The sequence below is a fragment of the Amphiura filiformis genome, chromosome 9 (assembly GCF_039555335.1).
Source record: "Amphiura filiformis chromosome 9, Afil_fr2py, whole genome shotgun sequence".
Classification (NCBI taxonomy): Eukaryota; Metazoa; Echinodermata; class Ophiuroidea; order Amphilepidida; family Amphiuridae; genus Amphiura; species Amphiura filiformis.
The window spans coordinates 47,259,874-47,287,361 of NC_092636.1; the positions used below are offsets into that span (position 1 = coordinate 47,259,874).

General features: G+C 38.9%; 1 protein-coding gene across 3 annotated transcripts; it reads right to left on the reverse strand.

The window, feature by feature from the left end:
- Positions 1 to 1,092: 1,092 nt before the first annotated feature.
- LOC140161059 (uncharacterized) lies at positions 1,093 to 26,870 on the reverse strand. Of its 3 annotated transcripts, none has more exons than XM_072184448.1 (2): positions 26,470 to 26,870; positions 1,093 to 2,768 (listed from the first exon to the last, which is right to left on the reverse strand). In XM_072184448.1, exon 2 carries the CDS (start codon positions 2,730 to 2,732, stop codon positions 1,917 to 1,919), a length of 816 nt encoding a protein of 271 aa, XP_072040549.1. In that variant the 5' UTR covers positions 2,733 to 2,768; positions 26,470 to 26,870; the 3' UTR covers positions 1,093 to 1,916. The 3 variants fall into 3 exon arrangements, with proteins under 3 accessions (XP_072040549.1, XP_072040547.1, XP_072040548.1); XM_072184446.1 differs by lacking the exon at positions 26,470 to 26,870 and adding an exon at positions 10,587 to 10,923; XM_072184447.1 differs by lacking the exon at positions 26,470 to 26,870 and adding an exon at positions 4,617 to 4,871.
- Positions 26,871 to 27,488: the final 618 nt, after the last annotated feature.

Genomic DNA, 27,488 nt, shown 5'->3' on the forward strand with positions numbered 1-27,488 from the left:
AGTATTTTTAAATTGGGTAAAATATGACTATAATCATACCCCAGGGTTAATATGACTTTTGTTCACATCTGGTATACAATTTGGTTTGTACAAAAAATGTAACTACACAAAATATTCGATTTTGTAATTCTAAATGGTCTGATCTTTTTTCTCAAAACTTGGTCACTCCAACTGTGTGTAACTTTTATACTTGCTTTGACCATAGGCTTTCGGAAGGCCCATGGTTTGACAGTCAAATAACAATATCAGGGCATTCAGTGAATCAAGATGATCGGTCACTCAATTCATTTTTCAAAACATACATGCATTGACAACAAACATTTACCAGAATTTTTAACATTACAAAGCATGAATTGTAGGGGGCATTCCAGAGAAGATGTCTTACCCTTCCCAGAATGCTTTGCAACATGATACATCACTTAGTTCATCAAATTACACTTCCATTACCTTGTACTAGACTTTTCATTTGTTTTCAAGTTGAGAATACACTGGCTAAATATAGCATAGGTCGATAGATATGAAATAAACATATAATTTGCAAGATCTGGATGTGCTCTATTCAGTGTACCTTTAGTCACTATCGAGTTTCAACCAATGTTGCACTGGATAGCAATTTAGCAAATCAATACATGTACAGAAAATTGAAATGGAAGAAATGCATTGCGGGAATTGTAAGATATATTCTCTGGGGGCATTCTATACAGGCTTTTTAGCACACGTTCATTAACAACTTGTTTTCAAATAATCATTGCACCTATTGATTAAATATGCCCCAACTCCAGGGCACAGTAACCTATAACATGAAAAAGCAATCACGCCACAACATAACAATATTAAAAAGCAAACACAGTCTCGTTGTAGTCCGTCAAGAAGGACACTTGAGCTCAACAAGTGGGATCCTTCTTGATGGACTATCTCATTGAGCGGAATTTACATACAATAAAATGCATAATTTTTTGCTTTCCAAAATAGTTTTGAGTTAATTCAGCCTCCTGAAATATCTCACTGAGGCTCTTGAAGTTAACACCTCATGGATGCTAGGATCACGAAATACTCCTTTAAGACTGTGTGTAATTCAGCAAATAAAAATCATTACACAAAAAACATGATAAAGCTAACCATTTTAAATAGATCAAAATAAGCAGCTAGGCGTTTGAATTAGAAAAACAATGCGCATACATGCATGTGGCATGTTTTCGGAATACACACACATTTGACATTGATGTACCTGAACACAAATTGCTTGCTTGCCATGTTCTTAAAGCATGCTTTCTATTTCATCACAGATTGATTTACACATTCTGTTTTACAATTTGCTCCAGCAGGTTACTACAAGCTTGTTTCCAGAGTGCAGACCCAATAAAGCAAAACTTACTCCAGTAATTTTGCTACACAAGTACATGCCATTTTCTAATCCAAGGCCCAAATTGCTAACCATTTAGGCATTTTCTATGAACTGCTATTCTGGTGGCAAGGGTGGGACCAACATGAAAAGATCAAAAGTTTGTTTTTCTGTCAACATAAATGCAAACAGGTAAACAAACATAAACAATCATAATCAAGGTTGATCTTCTATTGACTGGTTTGATCTTAAAAATATGCAATATCACAATTACTTAGAAAGAGAGCATTAAAACTGGAGGCTTTACAGACATCCAGAGGGAAAGCACAGGTAACAAATTCTTACATTTTAACAACAACACATATAAGTAACCATGGCAACAGGTTAATCCATTATCCGGTTTAGGTGTGTATCCTAAGATAGCGGAGGAACCATTGCTGTTCGATTTAAATACATTCCACGATTTAACATTTTCCAGACAACATTATCATTACTGTGGCGCGACTCTTTCACTTCCTTCCGTTCTTCGTTGCTTATAGGTCATCTGTCCCCTGGGTTGGGGGCAGGTGCTATGTCACGTGTAATCCGCAGAGTCCTTGCATTTGCACCCGTGTCTTCCTTGAGCATAACACCTCTTGCACCCAAAGATGCACATCCGTCCAGGGACATAAAGCCATAGACATGGCATGAAAACTGACATTACTCCCATGACTGACCATCTTAAACAACAGCGGTCAGACGAACATGAGCATGGATCGTCTACAAGAGCGTAATTCTCTTCGTTCTCACTGTCCGTACAGTGATAGAAAGTTGTTTTGACACAGACTAAACACGAACAGTATTCTAAAGTGTTCTCCGCTGAGCAGAGGCAACGGCCATTGCAAAGGCGAACCTTGGGCAATTCAGTTCTTGACCGACACTTGTCGCACCGACACCCTCCGCAAACCTGACAGGGGTACGGCTCTTTGCTATCCACGTGTTGTGGTGTAGTACTGGAGGCACTTGTGGTGCTAGTTCTACTAGGTTCTCTTTTCACTACTTTCACCACTTTAGTCTTTCCATGTTGTCCATCAGACACTATAAGAAGACTAGTTCTCGTTGAAGAAGAAGAATTGTGAGGAGTTCTATTACTAGTATTAGTTCCAATTAATGGATTACTTGATGAGTTGCCTGAATCCGCATCATTATTGTTACCACCTTTACAGCAGGTCTTTTCCCTGCCTTCCGGAGGGTCTGTATAGTCATTGGCAACAGCCTGAACACCAGGACTTCCTTCCAATGCAGCTAGCTCAGGACGGGAAGGCTGGTCACTAGAACGACTCCTGAAGAGTCCCCGAAGGGACCCCACTGGCTGCCTAGCGATTACACCCCCGCTTCCATCTTCGGCCATGGATGCAACATGTGGCAAGCCGGTTTTCCATAAACTCTGAAAGAGAGCAAACAAGAAGAAAAATATGTTAATGGCAGGTGTTACCATGGTTACTTGATCCCAAATCCCAGATACTGTCACTATGGAACACAATGACCTCATCCCAATGGCATAGTTCTCTAACCTCAATTAAACAATCATAGTGCAAAATTTGACCTCAAGTTGCAGAGTATGAGTTTTTGTACCCAAATTTCCAAAGGTCATTCAATGAATGTACAAATGTATTGAGGTTAAAGAACTGCACCCCTGATAGATGAGCATGTTGTGGATCCTAGTGTGTCCACCAATATGGAGGGGATAAGGGGATTCTTGATTTAATATGAAACTTTTCTGACGTTCTACTGTCTATGATTTAACACAAAATTCTGAAATAGAAGCAAACTTTGTTCTGTAAAATAAACCATGTATCAACCAGTGAAACTTTTCTGTGTCCCAATTTAACAAACAATTCTGAAAAAGGCAAATTTTGTTCACTAAAATAAACCATGTGTCAACTACCTGGTACTACATGTACACTAGTCCCTCTCACAATATATAGACCTCAGCAGTCACCACAGTTTAAATTTGTTGAAGAAAGTCCATTTTTTTGTTAGGGACGCACCATTACTACATGCAGCATTAGATACTATATCAAGGGGGGGCTGGGTAGTAATTTTAGGTTTGGGAGTCTGGATGGAGGTCATTGCAAATGCTCAAAACACAGCAATGAAAGACCTTGACGGTTATGTAATTTATACTGCTGCATGCTGCCTGGCATAGGGTCTGTGGTTTGAGCCCGAGGGTTTTGAGCTCTGACCTGTTTTGCAACATGGAAATCTGCACATGAACACATTTGTATGGTATTAAAGTATAATGGCATTGGAATTTGAAGGATATAGAAGTCTTTAATAGTGAAGATTCCCAGTTCTAGATCATCTACGTTGACTTCCAGTACTCAGTTCCGCTGATACGTGGATGTCATCCTGGAATAGTATTAAACCTGCAGGAAGAATGACTTCGCAATTTGATGGTGCCAAAAAAGTAGTAAAGCAATTATATGCAACTTCAAGTATTTCAATATTATCTCCAACTTCCGCTGTTCAAATGATATCGGCAGTGATACCGGAATCGGATGCGATCTATGTGACCGTGTTAATAAATATGCTCAGGTTTAGCTCGCTTCCTTGGCGCTAATTAAATTTTCTTTTTTACCCGCCCGCCTGCATCCATGATGAATGTGTGATTGAAATTGACACGTGTTAGTGTAGTGTTGCCATCGTATGAAATTTCCATGTCTTCGAGGTAGTTGACCGCACTGTGCAATATATATTTATATAGTACCAGTTGCAAAATGTAATATTTGCATGCAGCATGTATTTTAAAAACTACTAGTACTATCGTACTTTTAAAACTGAGTACGCTGCTGTCATGGCTGTAAGTCTACGTATGACAACATTTCTTCACCATACCAGCAACTACTTTCTTACACCTCACGATTAAATACAATCATGATAATTTGATTAAAACACGAGCATGACGAGTTTGACAAGACTTCAATTTTGAATCTTACAGTAAAACATGTCGCCGCTATTTATTTGCAACAGTATCTGGCGTCATATCTCGCTTTAAAACCGAACACGAATCTGCACGACATAGGCCCTACAAAGCGTTTGCACACACATCTTATCAAAATTTGGGTACCGTAAATTCGACCTCGCTGACGCTCGTTCGCCATTCAACATGTTCCATTCAATAAGATATTTACAAGAACTCATATCCGCTGTATTGAACGAAGCGACTACCCGGCCGGAACTGTACACAGCACTGCAAAACCCCTCTGTACTGTGCATGGCCCCTTGAACCTACCTGTGTTTTAAGTTTCTCATTCGCATACAACGATTTATTCCGTAAAATAAGATCCCAAGTCGTTAAGATTTAGTCCTAAGCAAGAATTAAGTCCCATCAGTTACATGCTTCCACTTCTTCGCCATAAAATATCACTTGAGCAAAATTGTTTGCAACAATATGTCATGGTCCAAAAGTCTGCGTTTACATAGGGCACACAAGCACAGTCACCACGTAGCCAGAATATAGGGACGGCACAGGTTATTTTCCTATCTTCAGTACATATTGATACGGCGATCTATACAGGGGCGTGTTGGTCGGCTGGGTTGCCGTATTATTTCCAATAGGGGTGTTGCCTTTTCGATTGCGCATAGTGCTTTTGATTTTCTTACTATTCCGTGTATTTTACCAGCCTAAATTTCGGACGATGTTACCATTTATGATAACAAAACGATTTTATGTGGAATAAATTATTGCATTTGATGTAAGATTATGACCATAATTGAATGCATCAACTGGGTAACCCCCATTATATAAATCGTGTAGTAATACTATACTCTGCCAAGAAAAATGATTTGCTGCGCCCCTAATCCTTTACGAGCAGACGTTTCCGGTCTTTATCGTATACGTTCATTTTTTTTTCACAGTTTATCAAAAACAAACGGGACCCGTTTCGTTCAATAGTGAATATACACGGCCCGGGTAATATACTACTAGAAGTTTGACTCGGATTGCAATACACAGCGGTCGTGATTTGACAAATGCAAGGGATCATTGACAAAGTTCAAACCACAGACGTTTTATTTCGCATGAAAATAATATATGGGATACATGGGAGTCAATCGAAAAAGAACCTGGAACCACTGGCACACTGTGGTTGCTGGAGAGGCCTACACATCCAGAGAACATGAACTACATTCGATAAATCAAGTGTACACGTGTAGTAGGCCTATCAGGTAGAACATTTTCACAGAGAAGATGTCCTGAGGGGTGAGGGGGTTCTCTCTTTTGGTTGCTGCATGCATTTTAAAGTGCGTTTGAGCAATTTTGGAAGCGATTTAACCCATCGAGACCTCATGAAAACCTAGGAAATGAAAATCCTTCATTGCTCGCTATATATTGGCCTTATAGCATAGGGCCTAGCCCTATGCCAAAACTAACTCCAGAAGCTTCCAGAATGTGTACGGTAACATGGCATTTTCTAATTTTAAGGCCAAGATTCAATTTAATAGGCTATATCATCCATTTCTATTAGGTATTTTCTATACGAACTGCTATTCAAGTTCTGGTGGCAAGGGTGGGACCAACATCATGAGAAGATCTGAAGTTTGTTTTTCTGTGAACATATAATTCAAATAGATCAACAAACATACATTGTAATCAAGGTTGTCTTTATATTGACTGCTTTGATCTTTAAAATATCCAATAGGCCCACCACGATTATTTAGAAAGAGATCTTTAGATGTTTTAGACATCCAGCTAGCACAATGCCAACCGTGGTATTTTTCAAAACTTTGAAGACTTTATACATGGTAACAGCTAAATAAATTATTATCAATTAGAGAACATATCAACATAATCACTTTCAAGTCTTTTTTTTTTGGGGGGGTAGGCTACTCGCTTTCCTCGAACATTGCAATGCTACAGCCTACATTGAAGGGAATAACCTCAATCCAATTAGCTCCATCGTCAATTCATTAATACTAAGTATTCTCTGGACAAGAACCCAACAAAATAATTTTATGTGGCCTGTAGGCCTATTCATACTAGAGTCTATGCATGTGAAATCATAGACCCTGGAAGATACCGTATCCGAGAATGAGTCTGCCCCTACGGCCAATTTTGAAGCTTTTAAAACGGATTGTTCTATTTTTAGTCTCCAGTAGGCCTAGGCCTGTTTATTTTCATTTCAATCATTTCTGTTGTAGAAAAGAAAACGAGCAAGGTACACCAACTTGATGTGGGGAAATATGTAAAATACATGATATGCAGGGGTGGGGGCAAAACCAGCAAATGTAGGCATAGGAAGTAGGCAAAGTTCGATAGCCAAAAATTACCAGTTCCAAGGCTCACAAAAGTGCTAAACCTGCAAAAACAACAAGGATCAATGATGTAAATCACTGTGCACACTCGGTAAACCAAACAACCAATGTAGGTACCAAAACAGGCAAAGTTCGATGGCCAAAAATGGCCAATTTCAGAGCCCACAGAAGTGTCAGCAAAACAGTACAAAATAACCTGGAGCAGACAAACAAAACCAAACAGACAAAAAACAACCGACGTTTCGAGCAGATAAACTGCTCTTCTTCAGGGACAGACAACAAAATTTAGCAAAGTCAGGCCTAAATATTTATTTGATTGATAAAACAGCTGTGTTTATTATTCATTAACGTTTGTATGTCTGATGTTTGAAGCAAACACAAAATAAAAACTTTTAAAACAGTTCAAATGGAGGCGTTGGCGGTTCACTCAGGTGTTTTTGTACTCAGTGTGTTTAGGTCTAATGTTTTGCGTCTAGAAAGTAAACGCATGGTGGGTGAGGGAGCCAATATTCTAGCCACATTGCAAATATGGCAAACAAGATATTTTAGCATAATAAAACGGACTATTCACAAGACGCAGGCCTGTCTGGACTACAGACCATTCAATATTTAATAACTCATTATCCTTATTGCCCCAAATCAAAACAAAAGTCAAATGAGCAAAGTCAACCCGGGTGGTGATGAATTATACTTTGTTGTGATGGGCTTTGCGACTGATCTATAATCAAATAGACACACACGCCACAGGATACGTGTTGGTAAACAATAATCCAGTCGCCAATATGGAATAATAGGATTCTATTATCAACCAATTCTAGCCTATGGATGTGAGGTTTGGGCACCTTATATGCTAAAGAACTTAAAGGATGATAATTTTATTCAATTATGTGATAAATTACCTAGTGAAATTCTACATGTTAAAGTATGTAAGCTTATTTTAGGTGTCCACCGAAAGACTACAAATCATGCTGTAAGGGTGACTTAGGTAGTTTTCCTCTTTTGATTTTTATGCTTAACCTTTCGGTTAAATACTGGTGGCATTTGAATGATTTATGTATGCAAAATAGTTATAGTAACAAACTAGTTATTGATGCTCTTGTTGAAAACAGAAAACTGTCTAAACTGTCTAATAATAGCAACAGTTTTACATGGTCACTTGGTATTAAAAAGGTTCTTTCTGTTATCAATAGGGATGATATTTGGGACAAACCCAATGCGTGTAGTTCATCTAGTATTTCTAAAACTATTACCACTGGTCTAGAACTTTTATATAATACTCAGTGGAAATTTGTTACTTCAAATTCTCAACCTAAACTGAGGACTTATTGTACTTTTAAACAACAATTTTGTAAAGAAAATTATACTGTTATGTTTAATCGTAAACGTAGATTAGCATTCACTAACCTTAGAATTAGTTGCCATTCTCTTAGAATTGAGTCAGGTCGACATACCTCGCCAAAAACTTTAATTGAAGACAGACTTTGTGTTCATTGTGACGCAAATAAGATTGAAGATGAATATCATTTTGTTATGGAGTGTGGTCTATACAATGAACAACGTTTGCACTTCCTTTCTAACATGAATAAGATGTTACACTGTAATGATATGTCATTGAATGACATATTCTTGTTAATTATGGGTGCTTCAGATTATGATGTTCTGAAAATAGTAACCAATTTCGTTCAATCATGTTTTGATGTTAGATCTGGTAAAGTATGAGTATTTCTTGAGATATTTACTTCTTATAGTTTATATAGGTCTATTGTACAAGTTTGTGTTATTGTCTTTATTGTTGATTATACCATAATGTTTGGTGATTGTCAATAAACTCTTCTTCTATAACAACTTTTCAAGAGGTGTCTTTGCAATTATATATTAGACTTTGCATAAGACTTTCATGGTCTGTCAAAACCCCGCCCGGCCGCAACATTCAACAAGTCAGTCTCATGCCACTGTGGTCTCGTGCACATGTGCAGTCATGCAAAGCTCAAGAATAACCTCAAGATGCATGCGATCCGTTTGGGGGAAGAATTTTGGGATTTTTGGAAGAATTTTGTACCGCAATTTACAATATCTAATGACATGCTATTGGAGAACATTTAGAGTCTATGTAGGCCCTAAATAAATTAAAACACGAATTCGATGCAATGGCCATTTATTTGCTCCTCTGTTGCTGCTCTTGGGTGTTTTTTCCCTAGCAATCACGGTGATCTACATGCTATTAAATACCAGGATTTTCTATCATCTTTGGTATACAAACAAACGAGGAAGGGATGCTATATATTTTTGTGATGGTTTTCACGAGTTATTCTTCTGCAGGTTTTTATCAACTCATTGTTTTTATTTAAAATTAAAGCTTTGTTGTAAAGGTATATTTTATTGTAAATTGCATCCATCATCAGCTCATGTCTATTTTATTTACTATATCGTTTTGTATATCGTAATTAAGTTGCAGTTGTGTGCCGGAGTCCGGAGCTGAGAGCACAGATCCTGAATCTGTAATAATTTTAATAAGAACGTCTTCGTACTGCACAATATGGACACAAGACTTATCACTAGTCTATCATACAAAACGGAAATCCGCCTATTGATTTTCCGGCGGATGCATTTAGACGTTAGTAAATCGAGTAATGTTCTTGCTTCGGCTCTCCAATTCGATCGATGCAACATAAAACGCTATGTAATTAATCCAAGGCTTCCGTCGATTATATAGTCTGCAGAAGACGGGGAATATTACAAAATCAACATAGAATTAAATTGTAGGTCCCCTAAACTTGAGAATAAAAATAAATCTAGACTTTAATTTGATACAGGTAACTCGAGGTCGTCATGCACTCTCGCGGCTAATCCGCGGGTACGTACCGAAGACAAGAATTCTGCATGAATCGCGAGGATCGTTCTCCTGATGCTAAATTGATGAAGTATTAAGTTATAAAAATTAAAATTAAAAACATGGTGTAAAAAAAGTCACTCGCACATTTTTTTCGCTATTCTGCGTGTTCTCAGATTTTAACAGATGGAGGCCCAAGGAACGTAGGCCTATTATAGGCCTATACTGGAACCAGAAAAACTTGTATTCCTCCCCATCACCAATAATGTACCAGTTCATTCATTACCTCAATAGGCCTAAAGCCTAAAGGTTATGGACCACAATTTAATATTTAGGTCCTCAGCTTGTTCAGGAAAGTGATTGTTTAATAAGGCCCAAATGGTATAAATAACTTGGTATAAATCGCGTAGTTTTAGGAAGAAGCTATAAAATCAACATTTTGATCACACAAGCAGTGGAATGTATTTTCTTGGTATGGGAGGGGGTTGGGATTAACATGGCTTATATATGTTTGCCCGAGGTCAGGGTCATGCCAGTCAGTCGGGCTTAAAACAGCTCGATGCGCCGATTACGTAACTCCATACCATGTAGCATAAAGCATGTAGGCCTATTTATATATGTGTGTCCGGGTAGTACGTTTCCTGGGTTTTGCCACCCTAGACTTGATAGACCATACTCACTCCCAAACGGTGAAACACCCCTCATCATCAATGTAGGCCTACCACTATAGCATGATCATCTTATGCCAGGAGAAATTCCATGAAGTGGCCAGTGCTAGTGGACGGCTTTACTCTCGGACTTCAAATTTGCTGATTTTCGCAGACAGCATTTCAAGGTTTTCATGATATCAAAATTTGTTGAAGAAATTAAGTACGTTTCAAAAAATTCAATTTCAAGATAAATGCAGTCATATTCTTTTAATTTTATACTAGACATGCTAGATCGATCTATGACTAGCTTTGTACTAGTAGTAGGCTACTAGCTAGATAGTACTAAAAACATTTGCAAATTTAGGCTCTGAAATTAAATAACTTTCGAGATGGCATATTCAATCATTAAATAAGTTGCAAAATTCAATCAATTTGTTAATGAAGGCCGCCCTAGTTTTAGAATTGTTACCTTTGCATCGACGTACACGCCTTTCTTGCCCGTAGTGCCATAAGGAACTGATGTCCAACTGTACGTGGTATATCCAACTTTATTGGTAGTAGTACTAGTCATACTAATATAATAATCCACGAGAAATTAATCCAGTTTAATACTAAAAAGTATTTCACATCATGGCCTATATAGTATATCCATTTATATATTCCAGTATGTCAAAAATAGGCCTATGTTGCTGGATGCAGGTTAGCGCAAAGGCTGGTATATATCCTTCCCATTGGAGACCGGAATGCGGAGCCCTGCTGTACTTACATCCGCTCCGCAAGTCAACTGAGTGGTATCTGCTGAAATGACCGGTCACTGGCGACGATTGAAAATACCAGGCGAGCGAGCAGGAAAAAGTTTTTCCTATGCACGCTGCGCTGGAGGCACAAGAACTGTTAATCCCTCATTTCCGGAAGTAACTGCCGCACGAGGGCGGTATGCAAGATATGGAATGGTCACATTTTGATTTTCCCCGGTAGGCCGATATCAATTTTTACAGCAGTGACTATAGGCAGGCCTAATAATAGACCTACGACAAAGAAAAAAAAACCAAAGACTCGCCTACCACCCAGCAAACAAACATATTTTTAAACGTCATACATGTTTTAGTCGTGGATAAAATGTTTAATTAATAACATTTTATAGGGCCTAAAGCGTAACTTAATAACATTTTATACTAGGGCCTAAAACGTTTATTAACATTTTTCTCAGATTAAACGTTTTAAATTATTCACGACTTTTAAAAATGTGGGGTTATAAAGCCAGGAGGTCTTCGAAAAATTTTGCACGGGTGTTTACCACGCAGACTTTTGGATGCTCACTACACTTTCTATGGCCTACCTACTTTTTGGCAACCCATAGTCTATACCAACGTCAAAATTTGCCAAAATTGGGTGCTTTTAAGGGTTTTTTTTGCCAGAATACGCCCAATTGGGCGCATTGGCCTCACTGAAAACGTACCCATCGATATACCAAAATGGCTGAAAAGGATATAGCCTAGGCCCTACACCAAAACCGTGCATGGCACGTGTTCGTACCTTCAATCAGGAAGAACCTCCCCTCCCCACCCCGAGATAACTGATCATGAAAAGACACATTGTGTTCGTTGACAAACTATTTTGGCAAAATATTGTGTGGGGTCATCATAGTTGTCAAAACTGACAACTGACAAGCAAAAAAAGAAGTCACGCCTATTATGATTATTTGCTTTTTTCTGATTTAATGAAAAGTTACAGAGAAACAGTATTGAGGGACAGGGGCCAAATAGCCAAGTTCATCAGGGGGGAGGCAATCGGCCCCTTCCTCCGGGAGCTATGCCATAACTGGCCATTGAGAAAACCCGAGCAGAAATTGGTAGGCCTATAAGCTCCTATAGGCCTACTGGTCACGCAATGATACTAAATGTTTTATATCATACTATTAATAGTCCCGTTAATAGTATAGGCATGTTTGTTTTTGTTTTGATTTTTACAAGCTTTTAAAAACACATCGTACTTTATTCTGATTTCTATAGGACCGCAGCCCATTTACAAAGCCCCCCCTTATACAATCAAGGTATCGACAACATTATGCCGTTTTGCTTAAATTTTTAATACTGGTATAAATGGTCACGCCATTGTGAATTTATTTCCGATTCGAATTTTACAGGCTGTTAGTTAAGCATTTGACTGGAAACTCTTTGTTTTCCCGATTCATTTTCCCACTCGGTGCGTTCATAATTTAATTAAGCACTGGTCAAGATGATGTTTTGTTAATTAAAGAACTGTAAACATGAACTTGAACTTGAAGTGAGCTGGATGGAATTATACGCATGAATGAATCTTATTTTGAAGTACCTTGATCATCAACAAATATATTACGTATAGCACAACCCTGTTGCATTGTCAAAAAAATGGCAAAATGCGTGACAGTCAGGAGAGGTCTATATTATATTTTACGTAGGATCGCGAATGAATAACTTTTGAAACTATTTATATAAGAATAAAATTAAAAATCTGCATCTGTGGTTCAACATGACATTGTTCAAAAAAAGTTAACAGCAAAAGTGACCAAAAAACCACGAGAGAGAGCATGCATGCATGGGGGGTCTTCCTGGTTGAAGGTGTACACGGCAATTTCGAAAACGGGACCTCAAAAACGGGGACCGCCCCTCAATGTTTGTTTGTAGCATTTTGAGGAGATTTTAAGGGGTCCCCGTTTTCGAGATTACCCTAGGACCGTGATCTCGAAAACGGGGACTTTAAAAACGGGGACCCGTACCGTGCGTTTGTAGCATTATGAAGAGATTTTAAGGGGTCACCATTTTGGGGTCACCGTTTTCGAGATTACCCTAGGTCAATCTCGAAAACGGGGACCACGAAAACGGGGCCCAAAGTTTTGTATGTTGGACAAATATATAAAGAAGTCTTCAGGCCTACTACTTTTAGAAATTAAGGCCTTCCGATCCCCAACTCACATATTAGTCCCGATATTAATATATGCATGATGAATATTGGCGGGAAATAGAGAGAAAAAATAGGGTCCTCGAACCTTTTCGAGAATACCCTGGGTCAATCTCGAAAACGGAGATCCTAAAAACGGGGACCCTCAAAGTTCGTTTGCAGCATTATGAACAGATGGGGTCCCCGTTTTGGGGGTCCCCGGCCGTTTTCGAGATTACCCTATCTCGAAAACGGGGACTCCGAAAACGGGGACCCTAAAGTTTTGTATGTTGGTCAAATATATATATCATAGGCCTAAGAGTTTTTACTACTTTCAGAAATTAAGGCCTTCCGATCCCCAGCTCACATTTGTAATATCAGTATATCCATTGTGAATATATTGGCGAGATTTGGACACTCATCAGTCCTAAAATAGAGAAAAAAAAATCAGGGATAGCCTACCCGTTTTCGAGATTACCCTAGGTCAATCTCGAAAACGTGGATCCCAAGAAATTTGTCAGTAGCTTTATGGGGTGATTTTAAGGGGTCCGTCCCCGTTTTGGCGGTCCCCGAATTCGAGACTCCCCCCTCCCTTATACGCGTCATTCCCGGGCGTCAGCTCCTATGCGGTGGCAAGTAATCATGATAAAACGAAGACCGTCATTCAGATCATTCCGATGCGGATAGAAGATGGAAGTCGATTTCAATTTTCTAACGATCGACTTGAACTTGACCCTCCGATGAACCTATCTCCTCCATCCAGGAAGCGGGTTGATTCTTTCCGCCATGCATCCAATTACATTAGCCGGCCGGCCGCTCGGCCGGAAGATTGATTAGCCATCAAACCAACCATCGCAGCTGCTTCCCGTGTTCGCCATCATGGCTATGAGCACTTTGCTTTCATCTACCCATGTGTATTTGTTTGTTTGTTTGCTTGTTTGTCTGTTTTTCCCAGGCTGATTAGGAGTAATTATCTGCCCATGCTGAGGGGAGGGTTTCCCCCAAAGGCGAGTCAAAATGGCTATACAATGGCCTACCCCTCTTCTTGGTGTACCAACTTCTACCAAGCCCCTTTATAAGTGCCAAACACAAACGAACGAACAAATCAAAGCATGTTTTTATTAATAGGCTTTAGTCTGACTTGAGCATTTTGTTTGAGCATGGTCCCATCAGGACCCAAGTGTGTCTCCACAAGGAGCGACCGTTTAAAAAAATAGCATCACTAAATGCCCCCTCTTAGCAATAAGTTGTTTTCTTTTGGTTACTAGTACTGTAACTCATATTCCGAACCGAGGCTCAAAGATTATGGGCGAATATAAGTGAGGAGTTTTTTTGTCATCTTTATCATCTTTTACGTTTGAAAGGTGCACCTTTGTGACTTTTTGACGATGATGATGGCATTAATATGATATGATGACGAACAAAAAGATGATGATGGTAACTAAAGGTGACGATGATGACGCAGATGTTGTGACGAAAAGGAATATAAACAACAGAATGATAAAGATGATGATGATGATGATGACGTCGACAATGGTGTTAGGCAATGCTGCTGCTGCTATAGAAGGATGACATGTTGATGATGATGATGCCGATGATGGTGGTGGTGGTGGTGACGCTGCTGCTGAGGAAGACGAAAATGGTGCTGCTGATGATGATGCCAACAACGAGGATGATGATGAGGATGATGCTGCTGAAGATAATAACAATATTAACGATGTTGATGATAGTGATGTTACTGCTGTTGATGATGACGAGGGTGCTACTGCTGATGATGATGACGAGGGTGCTACTGCTGATGATGATGACGAGGGTGCTACTGCTGATGTTGACGAGGGTGCTACTGCTGATGATGATGACGAGGGTGCTACTGCTGATGATGATGACGAGGGTGCTACTGCTGATGATGATGACGAGAGTGCTACTGCTGATGTTGACGAGGGTGCTACTGCTGATGATGATGACAAGGGTGCTACTGCTGATGATGATGACGAGGGTGCTACTGCTGATGATGATGACGAGGGTGCTACTGCTGATGATGATGACGAGGGTGCTACTGCTGATGTTGACGAGGGTGCTACTGCTGATGATGATGACGAGGGTGATACTGCTGATGATGATGACGAGGGTGCTACTGCTGATGTTGACGAGGGTGCTACTGCTGATGATGATGACGAGGGTGCTACTGCTGATGTTGACGAGGGTGCTACTGCTGATGATGATGACGAGGGTGCTGCTGCTGATGATGATGACGAGGGTGCTACTGCTGATGATGATGACGAGGGTGCTACTGCTGATGATGTTGATGATCGGATGATTGTACTCCTGCTGCTGCCATTGCTGCAGATGGCGCCAGCCAGGGGTGATATTTCATATTTTAGGCATTTGTGACAATTCTTGACCATTTAGTCCGCAAAACTGATAACTGACAAGCAAAAAAGAAGTCGCACCTACTTCATATACAGTGGCGTAGCGTGAGGCATTGTATTGGGGAGGGGGCAAGCCATTTTTCGGCATTTTATTTTATTATTGGATTTTATAATTTTCGGATCGATGGGGGGTGTCACGGCATGGGGGCACAAGCCATTTTTCGGCAATTTTCCTATGGGATTTCTAAATTTTCAGATCGAGGGAGGGGGGGGGCACGTTCCCCTCCCCTATGACGCTACACCACTGCATGCATATTTTGCAACTAAATGTTGCCCCTTTTGAAAGTCACCCCTTGGCCCCTCTCTGAAATGGCTACAACGTCACTGCTCTTGCTCATGATGATGACGATTGACGACGCTGCTGACGATGATGGTGATTGGTGGTGGTGATGCACATGATGATGATGATGACGATGACGATGATGATGATGATGATGATGACAACGGCGACAACGACGACGATGATATATAGTAACGAGTATAATGGCGACATGATGATGACGATGATGATACGATGACGATGACGACAATGATGACGAAGACAATAGGCCTAAATGATGATGGTGATGGTGATGCACATGATGATGATGATGATGATGATGATGATGATGATGATGATGATGATGATGATGATGATGATGATGATGGTGATTGGGACGAAGTACGAATCATAATTCGTGCATGCTTCCTTTTAAAATTTGCCTTACATAATACACGCGCACGTCAATTATAACGGGTGGTCTTTACCAGCCCTCTGAGCGCTTATTTTGCCGGACTATTTCAGGTTTTGTGGACGGAATTCGGAAGTTTATAAGTTGGTGAACCTCAAGTCATGGCATCTACAAAGAAAGCAAACCTTACCACAAAGCAAAGGTTTTGGAACAAGTCATTGTCGGGTTATAGGATCGGAATGACCAGCAGGAATTTTTTAAAGAAACAATTATCATTTTCTTCCAATGCGTGCTGCCAGCGTTATTGGATTCAGACTGAACGTCAATTCTGTTGTCATTTGACTTGACGGATGCTCCAAAGCATCTTACTTTTAAAATCAATTTTCTGGCGTGATTACTGGTATGATGTTTCCTTCTTAAAATAAGTATTAAAGACAGAAGCAAAAAGACTAGTTTGTATCATTGACATCATGATTTGTTCGCAAGTTGTACGTGATTGAGTTTCTGAACGCGGCGGTAAAACAGCGTGCCTTATTGTTAGTTTTGCACCTTCAAACATGCAAACCATCTCAAAAGAATAATAGGAAATTTTCTTTCCGAAGCCACCATGTCAACAATGCCTTTCGCCTTGTAAAGTACCGTAATTTTTCGCCATTTTCTGCGATTCCTTTTACGCGCTACAAACCAATCAAGGGTCATGGAGGAGTTTGATTGACAGTGACGTCAGACCTAACTAGTCTTTTTAATAATTATTATGTATCAACTTATAGGCCTAATGTGTGTAAAAACCACCAAATATCAGATTTTTACATTATTTTCGAGATAGGGGCGTCATACCCCAGCAAACACAAAACGTTTTGACATCATTCGCAAATGGTTAGAAAAGGTTGCCCAAAAAACGTTTAAATGTCGGGTTATATAACGGCCATATAAAGGGTATAAAATGTTTTCATAACATTCAAAAACATTTATAAATAACCTACTGCAAATATTCTAACATAATGTTATTTAAAGGAGGATTTCGTGATCCTAGCATCCTCTTTTTATGACATTTTTCAGTAGATATCCACGAAAAAGCTTATTTCCAAAATTTCAGTTGATTCCGATTTTGCGTTTGCGAGTTATGCATGATTTTTAATATGTGTATTACACTGCTCCATAGACAATGTGTTGTAATTTCGTTCTGGTGCACCAGAACGAAATTCAAATTTGGCGATATTTTTGCTAAACGAATTAATCTGCAAGAAATATTTGGTACATAAACATTATGTAGCCAGAGGTATCAAGTGGTGTAAAAATCTCAACTTTTTTTGGGAAAAGTGGGGGGATGAGGCTGTGGATCACGAAATGACAAAATATTTGGCAAAAAATGTTTGCAAAAAATATTTAACAATAACATTTTAAAAACATTTTAAAAATATTGTCGTATAGTGTGTTTCCATGCAAAACATTTTAAAACGTTTTCATGACCTTTATATAACCCCCGACATTTAATGTTATTAAAATGTTTTTATCTAAACCAAAACCCCAAATATAACCTGTTTAAAAACGTTTCTGTGTTTGCTGGGATCCCCGGGGTCATATCAGCACCGCTATTTTCGACCTCTTTGTTAGTTGTTCATAATAATTATGAGGAATTAACCAAAAAGAAGAAAACATTATTATATACATGTTATAAGACTGAGGGAGATGACAATTACACGTCAAAGTGATGTTGGACCCTCTTGCTTTAAATAAGACTATCCCCATTTTGTTAATTTAACTTTCGCTTATTTTTGTCACCATATATTCTTAGGAAGATATATATTAAATTATGTAGAAATGTTGTGCATAGCGGTTCAAAACTCCGAGAAATGAACTTTAAAATTGGGTAGAGTTCTTTTTGGACCACCCTGTAGGGTACCAATAACTTTTCAATTTATTAACTCAGAACTCAGGTTTAGAACATGAATCTTTGATATTAAATAGGTCATCACCAATTTAAAAACAAACGGTTTATAAAGACGAGAGGCGTTGGACAAATTTCTCAGTAAGCAAGTCTAAAAGAAATGCCGATTTTCGTTGTTCATTTTTCAAGCAAAACTTGTAGAAATTATACTATTTTAGGTCTGAAATTGTCAGGGTTCCGTCTTCAGAACTCCAGCCGCAGAGATGATATGCGCAGATGCACCCAAAACCAAAATTCAAGAACCCCGCCGATGCACAGTATACGATGTAATAAGTGTCAGATCGTATTACAAATATATTTATTGTATGTTTAGAAATATATACGAGGACGTATAATATTATAAATTTGATCAAATTGATTCAGATAATCTATAAATCTATATTTCCAGGAAATTGAACTTACGACTATCAGTTAATATAAAGCTGCTTAAACATAAACACAGTGACTAAATTAAATTAACAGTTGTATTCCTACAGAGTTTACTGTGTATCATATTTAAGCTGGCTTCCCCGTGCACACCACCAGTCCTTGCCTGATCATTAAATTCCCTATAAATACGTGTTTAGTGAAGTAACCAATCTTCCCCCTGTCTGTACATCATGCCACCCCTCACAGTGTCATCGCCCCGATATCTTCATGGCAGAAATCGCCATGGTATAGGTTGCATCCACAGCCACGCATAATGAGCCGAGGGACATCCGACTAAGGCTACTGACAATAGCCTGGTAATCGACCTCTCTGTGTGTGAGTGAGCATGTATATACGCCATGATGAGGTCAATGGTCATCAGCTTTTAGACTGCTTCCACGAGTCAGGGAATGTGACAAGCGGGGGGGTAGGAGCAACAAATTATTCATGACGATGCTTGAGATTTTACTCATTTTCCAGCTTTTTGCGTGAGCTTTACTACCTTGGCGTGAGATTATACTACCTTGGCGTGAGACCGTGAGAAAGTGACCCAATGCGTGAGACTCACGGCCAATGCGTGAGAGTTGACAGCCCTGCCCGGTATCCAAAGATTTATTGTCTGAATATCAAATCGTGCATAGCACATTTACGTGTATCGATCCCGGGTATTCATTTCAGTGTCTCTGCTGTGTAAAATAGTTATTAACCGGACGATGTCGGTGTGCCCCTTGTGAGATGATGGATGCTGGACACAGTGAAAATTTAGAAGATATTTAGCATTAAGCCATTTTTTAATGTTTCCCTTTTGACTTGTTGGAAGTCACCTTTCTTCGTTTTGCCCACATCACCGGAGGGCGGGGTGGGCACATCATAAATTTTTGGTGGTTAGGCCTATAATATTCCCCCGGAATTTTGAGGTGTATGGTGGGTCTTTGGGAGCTGACGGCATATATACCGGTAAAAGAGGGTCTTTTTTGGAGCTACGAACACTGAATATCAAGGGTCTTGGCTTTCTGGTTCGCCTAAATAAAACAGAAATGTGAGGCATGAACAATTTCAGGGTCTTTTCGAGCCAATTGTCCCCCGGGGGCACTCCCATATATTGACATACCGGTACGTCATGTGCCCATGAAATGACCCACATATTTTTGGCAAATCCTACACCCAATAGCCTACACTGAATGACCCCCTTTATTTAACAATTTTCATCAAAATTGAAATTTCGGTGCGCTTCGCGCGCATTTTGTAAACAATAAATGCGTTTTGTCTATTTTGTACCGTGAAATTGGGTAAAAGGCTATTTTTGATTGTCAATGATCAGGTGATGATGTGAAATTTTGGGCGATCCCATACAAAATCACCCCATTTTGGACATCACCGAATGACCCCTTTTTTCTGAAAATTTCTACACCGATAGACCCCTAGTTTCGTACGCTGGTGGTGGTGGGCACAGGTACGTCACTTTCATATTCAAGTGCCCCCCCGGGAATTATCTAAATCAAGGGTCTTTCGGAGCTCTATTTTGGTCAAATTTATGGGGTCTGCGAAATCCCAAAAGGGGGCTCTTTCCGGGGAATACCCGTATATGGTCATTTGTGTCAGTGTGAAAACACACTCGGATTCCGATGATATCAACTAGCTATATAGCATGCTGATCTATACATCATGGAAAGAAAAACTACGATCACTGCCTTAATATTATGAACATAATAATTATGACAATGACCAACCCAGCAAACACAAAAACAGAAATGTTCTTAAAATGTTTTTTTTCAAAACATTTTAATAACATTTAAATGTCGGGTTATATAAAGGTCGTGAAAACGTTTTTAAAACGTTATTGCAAATATTTTGGGCAAACATTTAACATTCTGTTTAGAATGTTTTGTATCAAGTTTTCAAGAATGTTTTTGGAATGTTATTAAAACGTTTTTATACCCTTTATATAACCCGACATTTAAACGTTTTCTGTAAAACATTTTTATTTGCTGAGCAGTAGATTATCAAAAAATGTTTTTAAGGTTATAAAACCGTTTTATACTCTTAATATACCCTTTATATAACCCGACATTTAAACGTTTTCTGACAAACTTTTATAACCTTTTGCGAATGATGTCGAAAACGTTTTGTGTTTGCTGGGAAATGATTATTTATCATGTTTATTGGGCATATAGACTGATAAGATATGACAAATGTCTCATAGCTAAAGAAAGGTCCACAAGATTTTAAAAAAAATCTAATCTAGAAACACTGCACAATTCATTTGGTGGTGTGCATATGCCTCCAAAGGTTAACGGAAGTAGCAACATCTCAGATAAATTGAGATATTTATCTCTTCCACGGATCATCTTCTATTCGCTACATCGGCATGAGATGAGAGAACCTACATTTTATTGGTGCGAATCATCATTTGTAAACAATATATAATTTATGAGCTTCATTATTATACATAATAAAACGAAAAATATACTGGAGTTAATTTGAACCATCGTTTTAACTTCCCTTTTGAGAGGTGTATAGTATGGCACGCCACACCGGACAAAAAACGGCGAGACTTAAAATGACGTCCAGTTTAAGAGAGTAGAACGAGAGGGGTGGGAGAACGAGACAGACAGACAGAAACGAAACAGGCATACACACATATCGAGACACAAATAATATAAACAATACAGAGGAAACAAAGAAACGCAGACTTGGTAGGCATATGCTAAAACCCAGCAAATGTAGTACTGGGCCAATACTGGGCCGATACAGGACACCGGTATTGGGCCGATTCATGTTTACACACCGGCATCGGACTGGGCCAGTACTGGTTGTAACGGGACAAAATTATATTTTCTGGCTGAACATGCCAGTGTGTGGGTAAGAGAGCGGGAGTCATTAAAGAGTAAGAGAGAAAGGGGAAAAAGAGAGAGCAAGCTTCAAATGGTAATTTTTACTTGTGTCCAGTTTACAACCAGTAGGCCCCTACTGGCCCAGTCCGACGCCGGTGTGCAAACATGAATCGGCCCAATTACGGAGTCCAGTATTGGCCCAGTAATGTTTGCTGATGGGAAGCGATTTTGTTTTGGCCGGAATAAGTCCTTTATATAGTTGGTACATAGGCCTATACTACATTGTATACACCAATCCGAGAAGCGTTTACTGTATTTGGCCCTCTATTGACGGCAACACAGATGTACCAGAGCGGGAAATTTAATTCGTAATTCAATACTCATGATTGTGTATTGAATATCACTCTGTGTATAATTCCCGGGTACAATTCTGTATAGCACACAATAAATAATGGATAGAACCCCCGACCTCGGGACACCGCAGTTTTACATCGGGGACACCGCAGTAATGGCGAAGTCGGATAGGTGTATAGGCCTAATGGTTTATAGGCAGCATATTGGCACGCTGGTTAATGTCAAAAAAAATCATCTGGAAAAGCGGGGAAGATGACCCATGATAAAAGACCTCATTACAGTCGGTTCCGATCATGATCAGGTAATAGGCCTACGCCCGATTGTGTCCACTTGCCTGTCCTGTAAAAGTCTATACCGCCTTCACCAAAGGGATTTGTAGCTTGGCCGAATTTTAGTCAGTGTTGTTTAGGCCTATTATACATACATTTGCCTTGATGTTTTATTTTTACTGGGGGAATGAGGTGGAACAAGCCAAGATTGCAGCCTACCCCCCCCCCTTGCCCCTGGCAACGCCACTACTCCAAATCCTGTATCCATATACCATGTAGGCCTATACTATCGACGGTAGGAAAAAACGGTTCCAGGAAAAGTAATGCCAGGAAGTGGAAAGCGCGCGTATACAGTGCACGTTACATGTATATCGAGTCCCAGACCATGAGTAGAGCCTTGACGGCCTTCCTTCTAGTCCCAAGGTTCGCTTGTCGAAAACTGAAAAACGTTCGCAGGTCCAAAAGCATATAGGCCTATGCGGCGGAAGAAGGGGAACGGAGAGGATACGTTCTCCATAATTTTTTTTCATGGGGGACGACTCCCCTGAAAATCACGATAGGCCCTATATAGGCTAAAATTAAAAGCAAGAATTGTCATGTGCATCTTCCTTTATTTATCCTAAAAACATCATGTTTTGGGCCGAAATAGGGTAAGGTTGCACAATTTTTGACACTTCCCGCGCACTACTAGCCCATTCAATACCAAAATTCAACCTTCATTGTTTGCTAAAATAGCAAATGTCCCAATAAAACCGGCACAAAATATGCACCCCCCCCCTTAATGCTTCCGTCGCCACTGTCAGAAAGTTAGGGTTAGAGTTAGGGTCAGTATGGTTTATGTATAGTAGCGAGCTTTCGGACTAGCGAACTTTAAAGTACAGCAGACGCATAGCCTAAGTATCATGATTATTAAGCAGAAAAGCAGATCTATACTTACTTGCTTGAGGAAGACCCTCATCAAAATCACCTTTTCTTTAATAAAGGTGAGCTATGATCACCAAATTTAGTCTGTAGGACCTTTGGGTCAATAAAATAAAATCACCTAATTTGCATATTTCATTGGCGGCCATCTTGGATTTGAAGGCGTCAAATTTCAGGGCAGTCTATGGACCCAGTGAAATGAGCTGGGAACTAGATTTTTTTTTAGATGAAAGAGAGGGAGGTCATATCTAGGAAACGTTGGGAGTTAGATTTTGTCTAAAAAAAATTTTGGGCCAAAATTTTTTTTAAAAATCGCATTTCAATTGGGCTCAGATATCAAAATTGAAAAAAAAATCTAAAATCTAATTCCAACATTTTTTGACAAATGACTTGATACACATTCCGTGCAAATTTCATAGAAATCCATTGACAAATGGGGTCCACAGAGTGTACCGACTATAAAAGAAAAATCATCATTTTGGGGAAATGTGTTTATATCTAGAAACACCTTTTTAATTTTTTATGCAAATTAGATGAAAATTTATTACAAAAAATAGGCACTTGATTTATTACAATTTGCTGTGGAGATAACATGATAAAAGCTAATTATTTTGTGGAATAAAAAGTATGCGAAAGAAAAAGAAAACATCTGCTCTTTTACCTGGAATGACAATGAAATATGACTATAAATAGGTGTTTTTGATGAGGGTCTTCCCTAAATAGGCCTATAGGACTATTGGATATACCGTAAACGTTCGCCTAATGGCGCACATGGGCTCCTTTGCCTATAGGGGTAAATTTCATATACAAATAGAGATCTCCTTCCCTTGAAAATCCCAGAAAGAATTAAGGGTACGTGCCCTTACTTGCTGGTGAGATTTTTACGGGAGGGCTCTTTTAGATTGTGCCTAAAATTCCAGTTATGCCAAGGGAGCCCATACTGCCATAGTGCCATTAGGCGAACGTTTACGGTATTTCTATATTACAAAAACTGTGCAGGGCTACTATATGTGACCCAATATGAGTTATTGAGGCGCATTTATGCGACAACACCATTTTGACAAATAAGTATGAAATGTGAGACGAGGTAAAAATAGGAGCAAAAGGATTTTAAATCATTTATTATACTTTTGATAGAAATGCTGTATGGTATCAAAATGTTCATTAGTTAATGCAGATTACAAAAATATGCATATTTTTAGATATTTTCCCTCAATGCGCCTCATTTACTCATGTTGGGTCACATATGTCTACTTTGTAACATTTCGGTATACTAAGTTCTCGGTCATTATCAGTATAGAGAGTTTATAATAATTGGCGATAAATGTTTTAAGCATTTATTTTTGGGCCCTTACCTATAGACTTCTATAATCCTTTACAGTTTCACAGTCATTGGAAACTCATTTTACATCACAGTTTATTTGACAACCGTTTTACAAGCTTCAAGTTTATCACTGAAAGAGATAATGTTGTCTTGGTATTTATTATGTTTATTTGTATTTTGCACTGATGTCTGAGATATAACCTCTGAGCTCTGTTTCCCTGATGTCGTCCCACACGTCGTCCTTGATGATATCCAAAGCAGATAGCAGAGCATGACAGATTGTCCCGACAGTGTGTTCAGCATTCATGACTCAATTGTCAGAGTTTCCAAATCCTCTCATCCGGTCGTTTTCTTTTGTCTATTCTTCAAATCACAACTGTGAAGACTGCAAACGGCATGATAACCTTACTTCAAACCAAACAATAGATATGCTTTATATTTCATATTTCTTTGATTATAATGCTATAATGTTACACCACCCCTCCTCCCCCACCACCACATTATAGGACGAATTCAACGGTTCCAGTCTGCAACAGTGGAGCCAATGTGTGCTTTCCACTTCCTGGCATTACCAGCATCACCAATTTAAGCGTATGTTCACTCAATGCTATTGCTGTTGTCTTTTTTTAAAATATAATTTGCAATAATTATTATCGTCTGGGTTTCTGTCCGTTTTCTGTATTTTCGTATATCTGTTCAGAAACGAAGCTGGCGACAGTGCAGGGCCATAGGTTTCAACATAAAAAGTTCCAAGTTCTGCAATATTTTCTCAAAATGTCAAGAGTTATATCTTAAGAACCCCTGAACCAATACTAGACTTGTTACTCATTTTAATACATCTTTCATGCTGATTCATGATGGTCATGAAACTGTACAATTCCATATTTAAAACTATTGTTACATTTAAACTCTCAAAATATGGGTTACAGCGTAGGCCTACATGTATAAAAGAAATAATAATAGACTTTACAAAAATTAAACCGATTGCGACTTTATAAGTTTAAAATGATTGCCCAATATTGGCACACTAAAACCCCACATATCCTATGCCGTGGGAATTCGACAACCACGTCACTAATTAATTGCTTTGAATTAATGCTTCACTGATCATGATAAATAAGATACTGCTAATTAATAGACGCGTTCATCTTCCAATTAACTCGTTACAAAATGAACATCCCGGTTGCCGGGAGGTTACAACATGATGCACAGACCGTGACTGTGAATATGCCACAACACGACAGAGTTTTATTATTTTGATTGTCTTGGTAAAATAAGCAAACAGACAATCATATAGGCCTAAAGAAAACAAAAACAAATAAGAGGTTGTGCATAAATAATGCGCACGTGGGGGGGGGGGGGGGTATAGGGGAAATATGTTTTGGCAGGCCTAGAGGGGGGAGCAAATTTGAGCACACGGGGCACCTTTTAAATAACACACTCTAAAAGGCTCAGGAAAAACCTTCACTCCTATACAGAAACGTTCAAATATGCAAAATGTCCTACTCGCTATACGCTCGCATCATATAATCGTTCAACGTAACAAAAAGGCCAATTTTTTTTTATTAATTTTTAAAAACTAGATTTTTTGACCATTTTTGGTGCAAATTTCTCAGTTGGTCAAAATTCAAAATAATAATAATAATAATGATGATAAAATGGTTCCTAGATATTTTTATCTAGTTTAAAAAAATTAATGATAATAAAAAAAATGGCCCAATAATTTTTTGTTACGAAAAAGAAGTGGGCCAAAAAAACCATTTTTGGTGGATTTTGGGCCAAAATAAGCATTTTGGCCCAAATTTGACCTCACAGATGAATTTATCAAGTCTTTGCCATTCTAAATATGTATACTTTTATATACTAAGTTTGGAAGTTTAGACCAACAATTTAGCAGTTATGAGGCCCAAAAGTTTCCATAATTCCAGGGTTAATACCAACAATATAGCCTAGACAAGGCTAGTCATATAATGTGCTTTTTCCGTTTCCTGGTACCACATTGTGCATGTAACTTCAGCTTCTATATCTACGTCTCTGTCGGCCCGGGTCTGTTGGTCTTGGTTTCCTGCTTGGTCTGTCAGTGTGTCTGTGTGTCTATCTGTCTGACTGTCGTGCTGTCTGCCCGTCTGCCTGTCTGTCCCCTCTCTGCCTCATGCATGGCTTAGAGCTAAGGACCCAATAAGCTATATGCTCTTGTTAATAACTTTTAACTACCCGCATTTTTGACCGCTTTTTGACCGTTCATATGTCAAATGAAGTCCAAACCATTACTCACTCATTCAATTAGATCTTGCTCGTTATTCTCACCATCCCAGTCGCAAGGAATGTATCAAATCCACGTATAACAATCCGGCTGGCACCTTAGCTTCGGAGCTTTAGACTATTCCTGATAGTCCTCCACCATCTGTCAGTTATACCTTCCAACATCCATGATGCATGCGTTATGCAATTGAAGGATGAGTTAAGACAAAAAATTCATCTTTAAGACAGGACAACGGCGCCGCGTGAAAATCGGCACAGCTATCCTTCACAATTCCACGAATGGCAATTATTTTACTCCATCTTCGTTGCAAGTTTACGATAAAATATTGTCAGGGAAGCGGTGATCCTCAAACAGATTTCACTATTTTACGGCTTTACCGCGTTAGAAATCCAACTCGTATATTTTTTTCAATGGACATGTTGAGTATATATTATGACGAGTATAATTATCACACGAAAGGTTGAAGCGATGACGTAATGTGTGAAAGAGACTGAACTTTTCTAGCGAGGTTTGATGAGTTGATGGAACGGCCATTATAGTCCTACCAAAGAAGAACATTTTCACCATACCTTTATACATTTTATATTTTCGTATGATTATGGACTGCAGTAGAAAAATCAAAATTATCTCAAAAGATTCGGAAGACGGTTTTCTGTTATTTAGATGTTCAAATCGCTTTCCACCAGCTCGCATAAAGATCTACCTTGATAAAATTAAGGTAAACCGTTTTGCTGGACAGATAAACCACGATTACCGTATTTCAGCCTTGTTAAATTTCTCCGAAAACAGATATTCAGACTAAAGATGCTAACGAATTAACCATGTGTAATCCTAAACTTTTTGAAAGTTTTTTTTAAAAGCCTCTCCACGCTGGCTGGACCGTGACATGTAGTGATTTAAAACTGTAATAACTGTACACATCAATTAAAAAAACAAAAATCGATTTTCTATCATAATATTGCACGCGGCCATTTATACAATGTGGATTAATACATGCCCGGGAATACATGACTAGGAGTAGGATTAGCTCT

Bases quoted from the DNA above. Each gene is read 5' to 3' on its own strand.
- LOC140161059 (XM_072184446.1), bottom strand. From the start codon at position 10,688: ATGACTAGTACTACTACCAATAAAGTTGGATATACCACGTACAGTTGG. The intron at 2,769-10,586 runs GTAACAATTCTA...GCTCTCTTTCAG, and splicing joins GCGTGTACGTCGATGCAAAG to AGTTTATGGAAAACCGGCTT.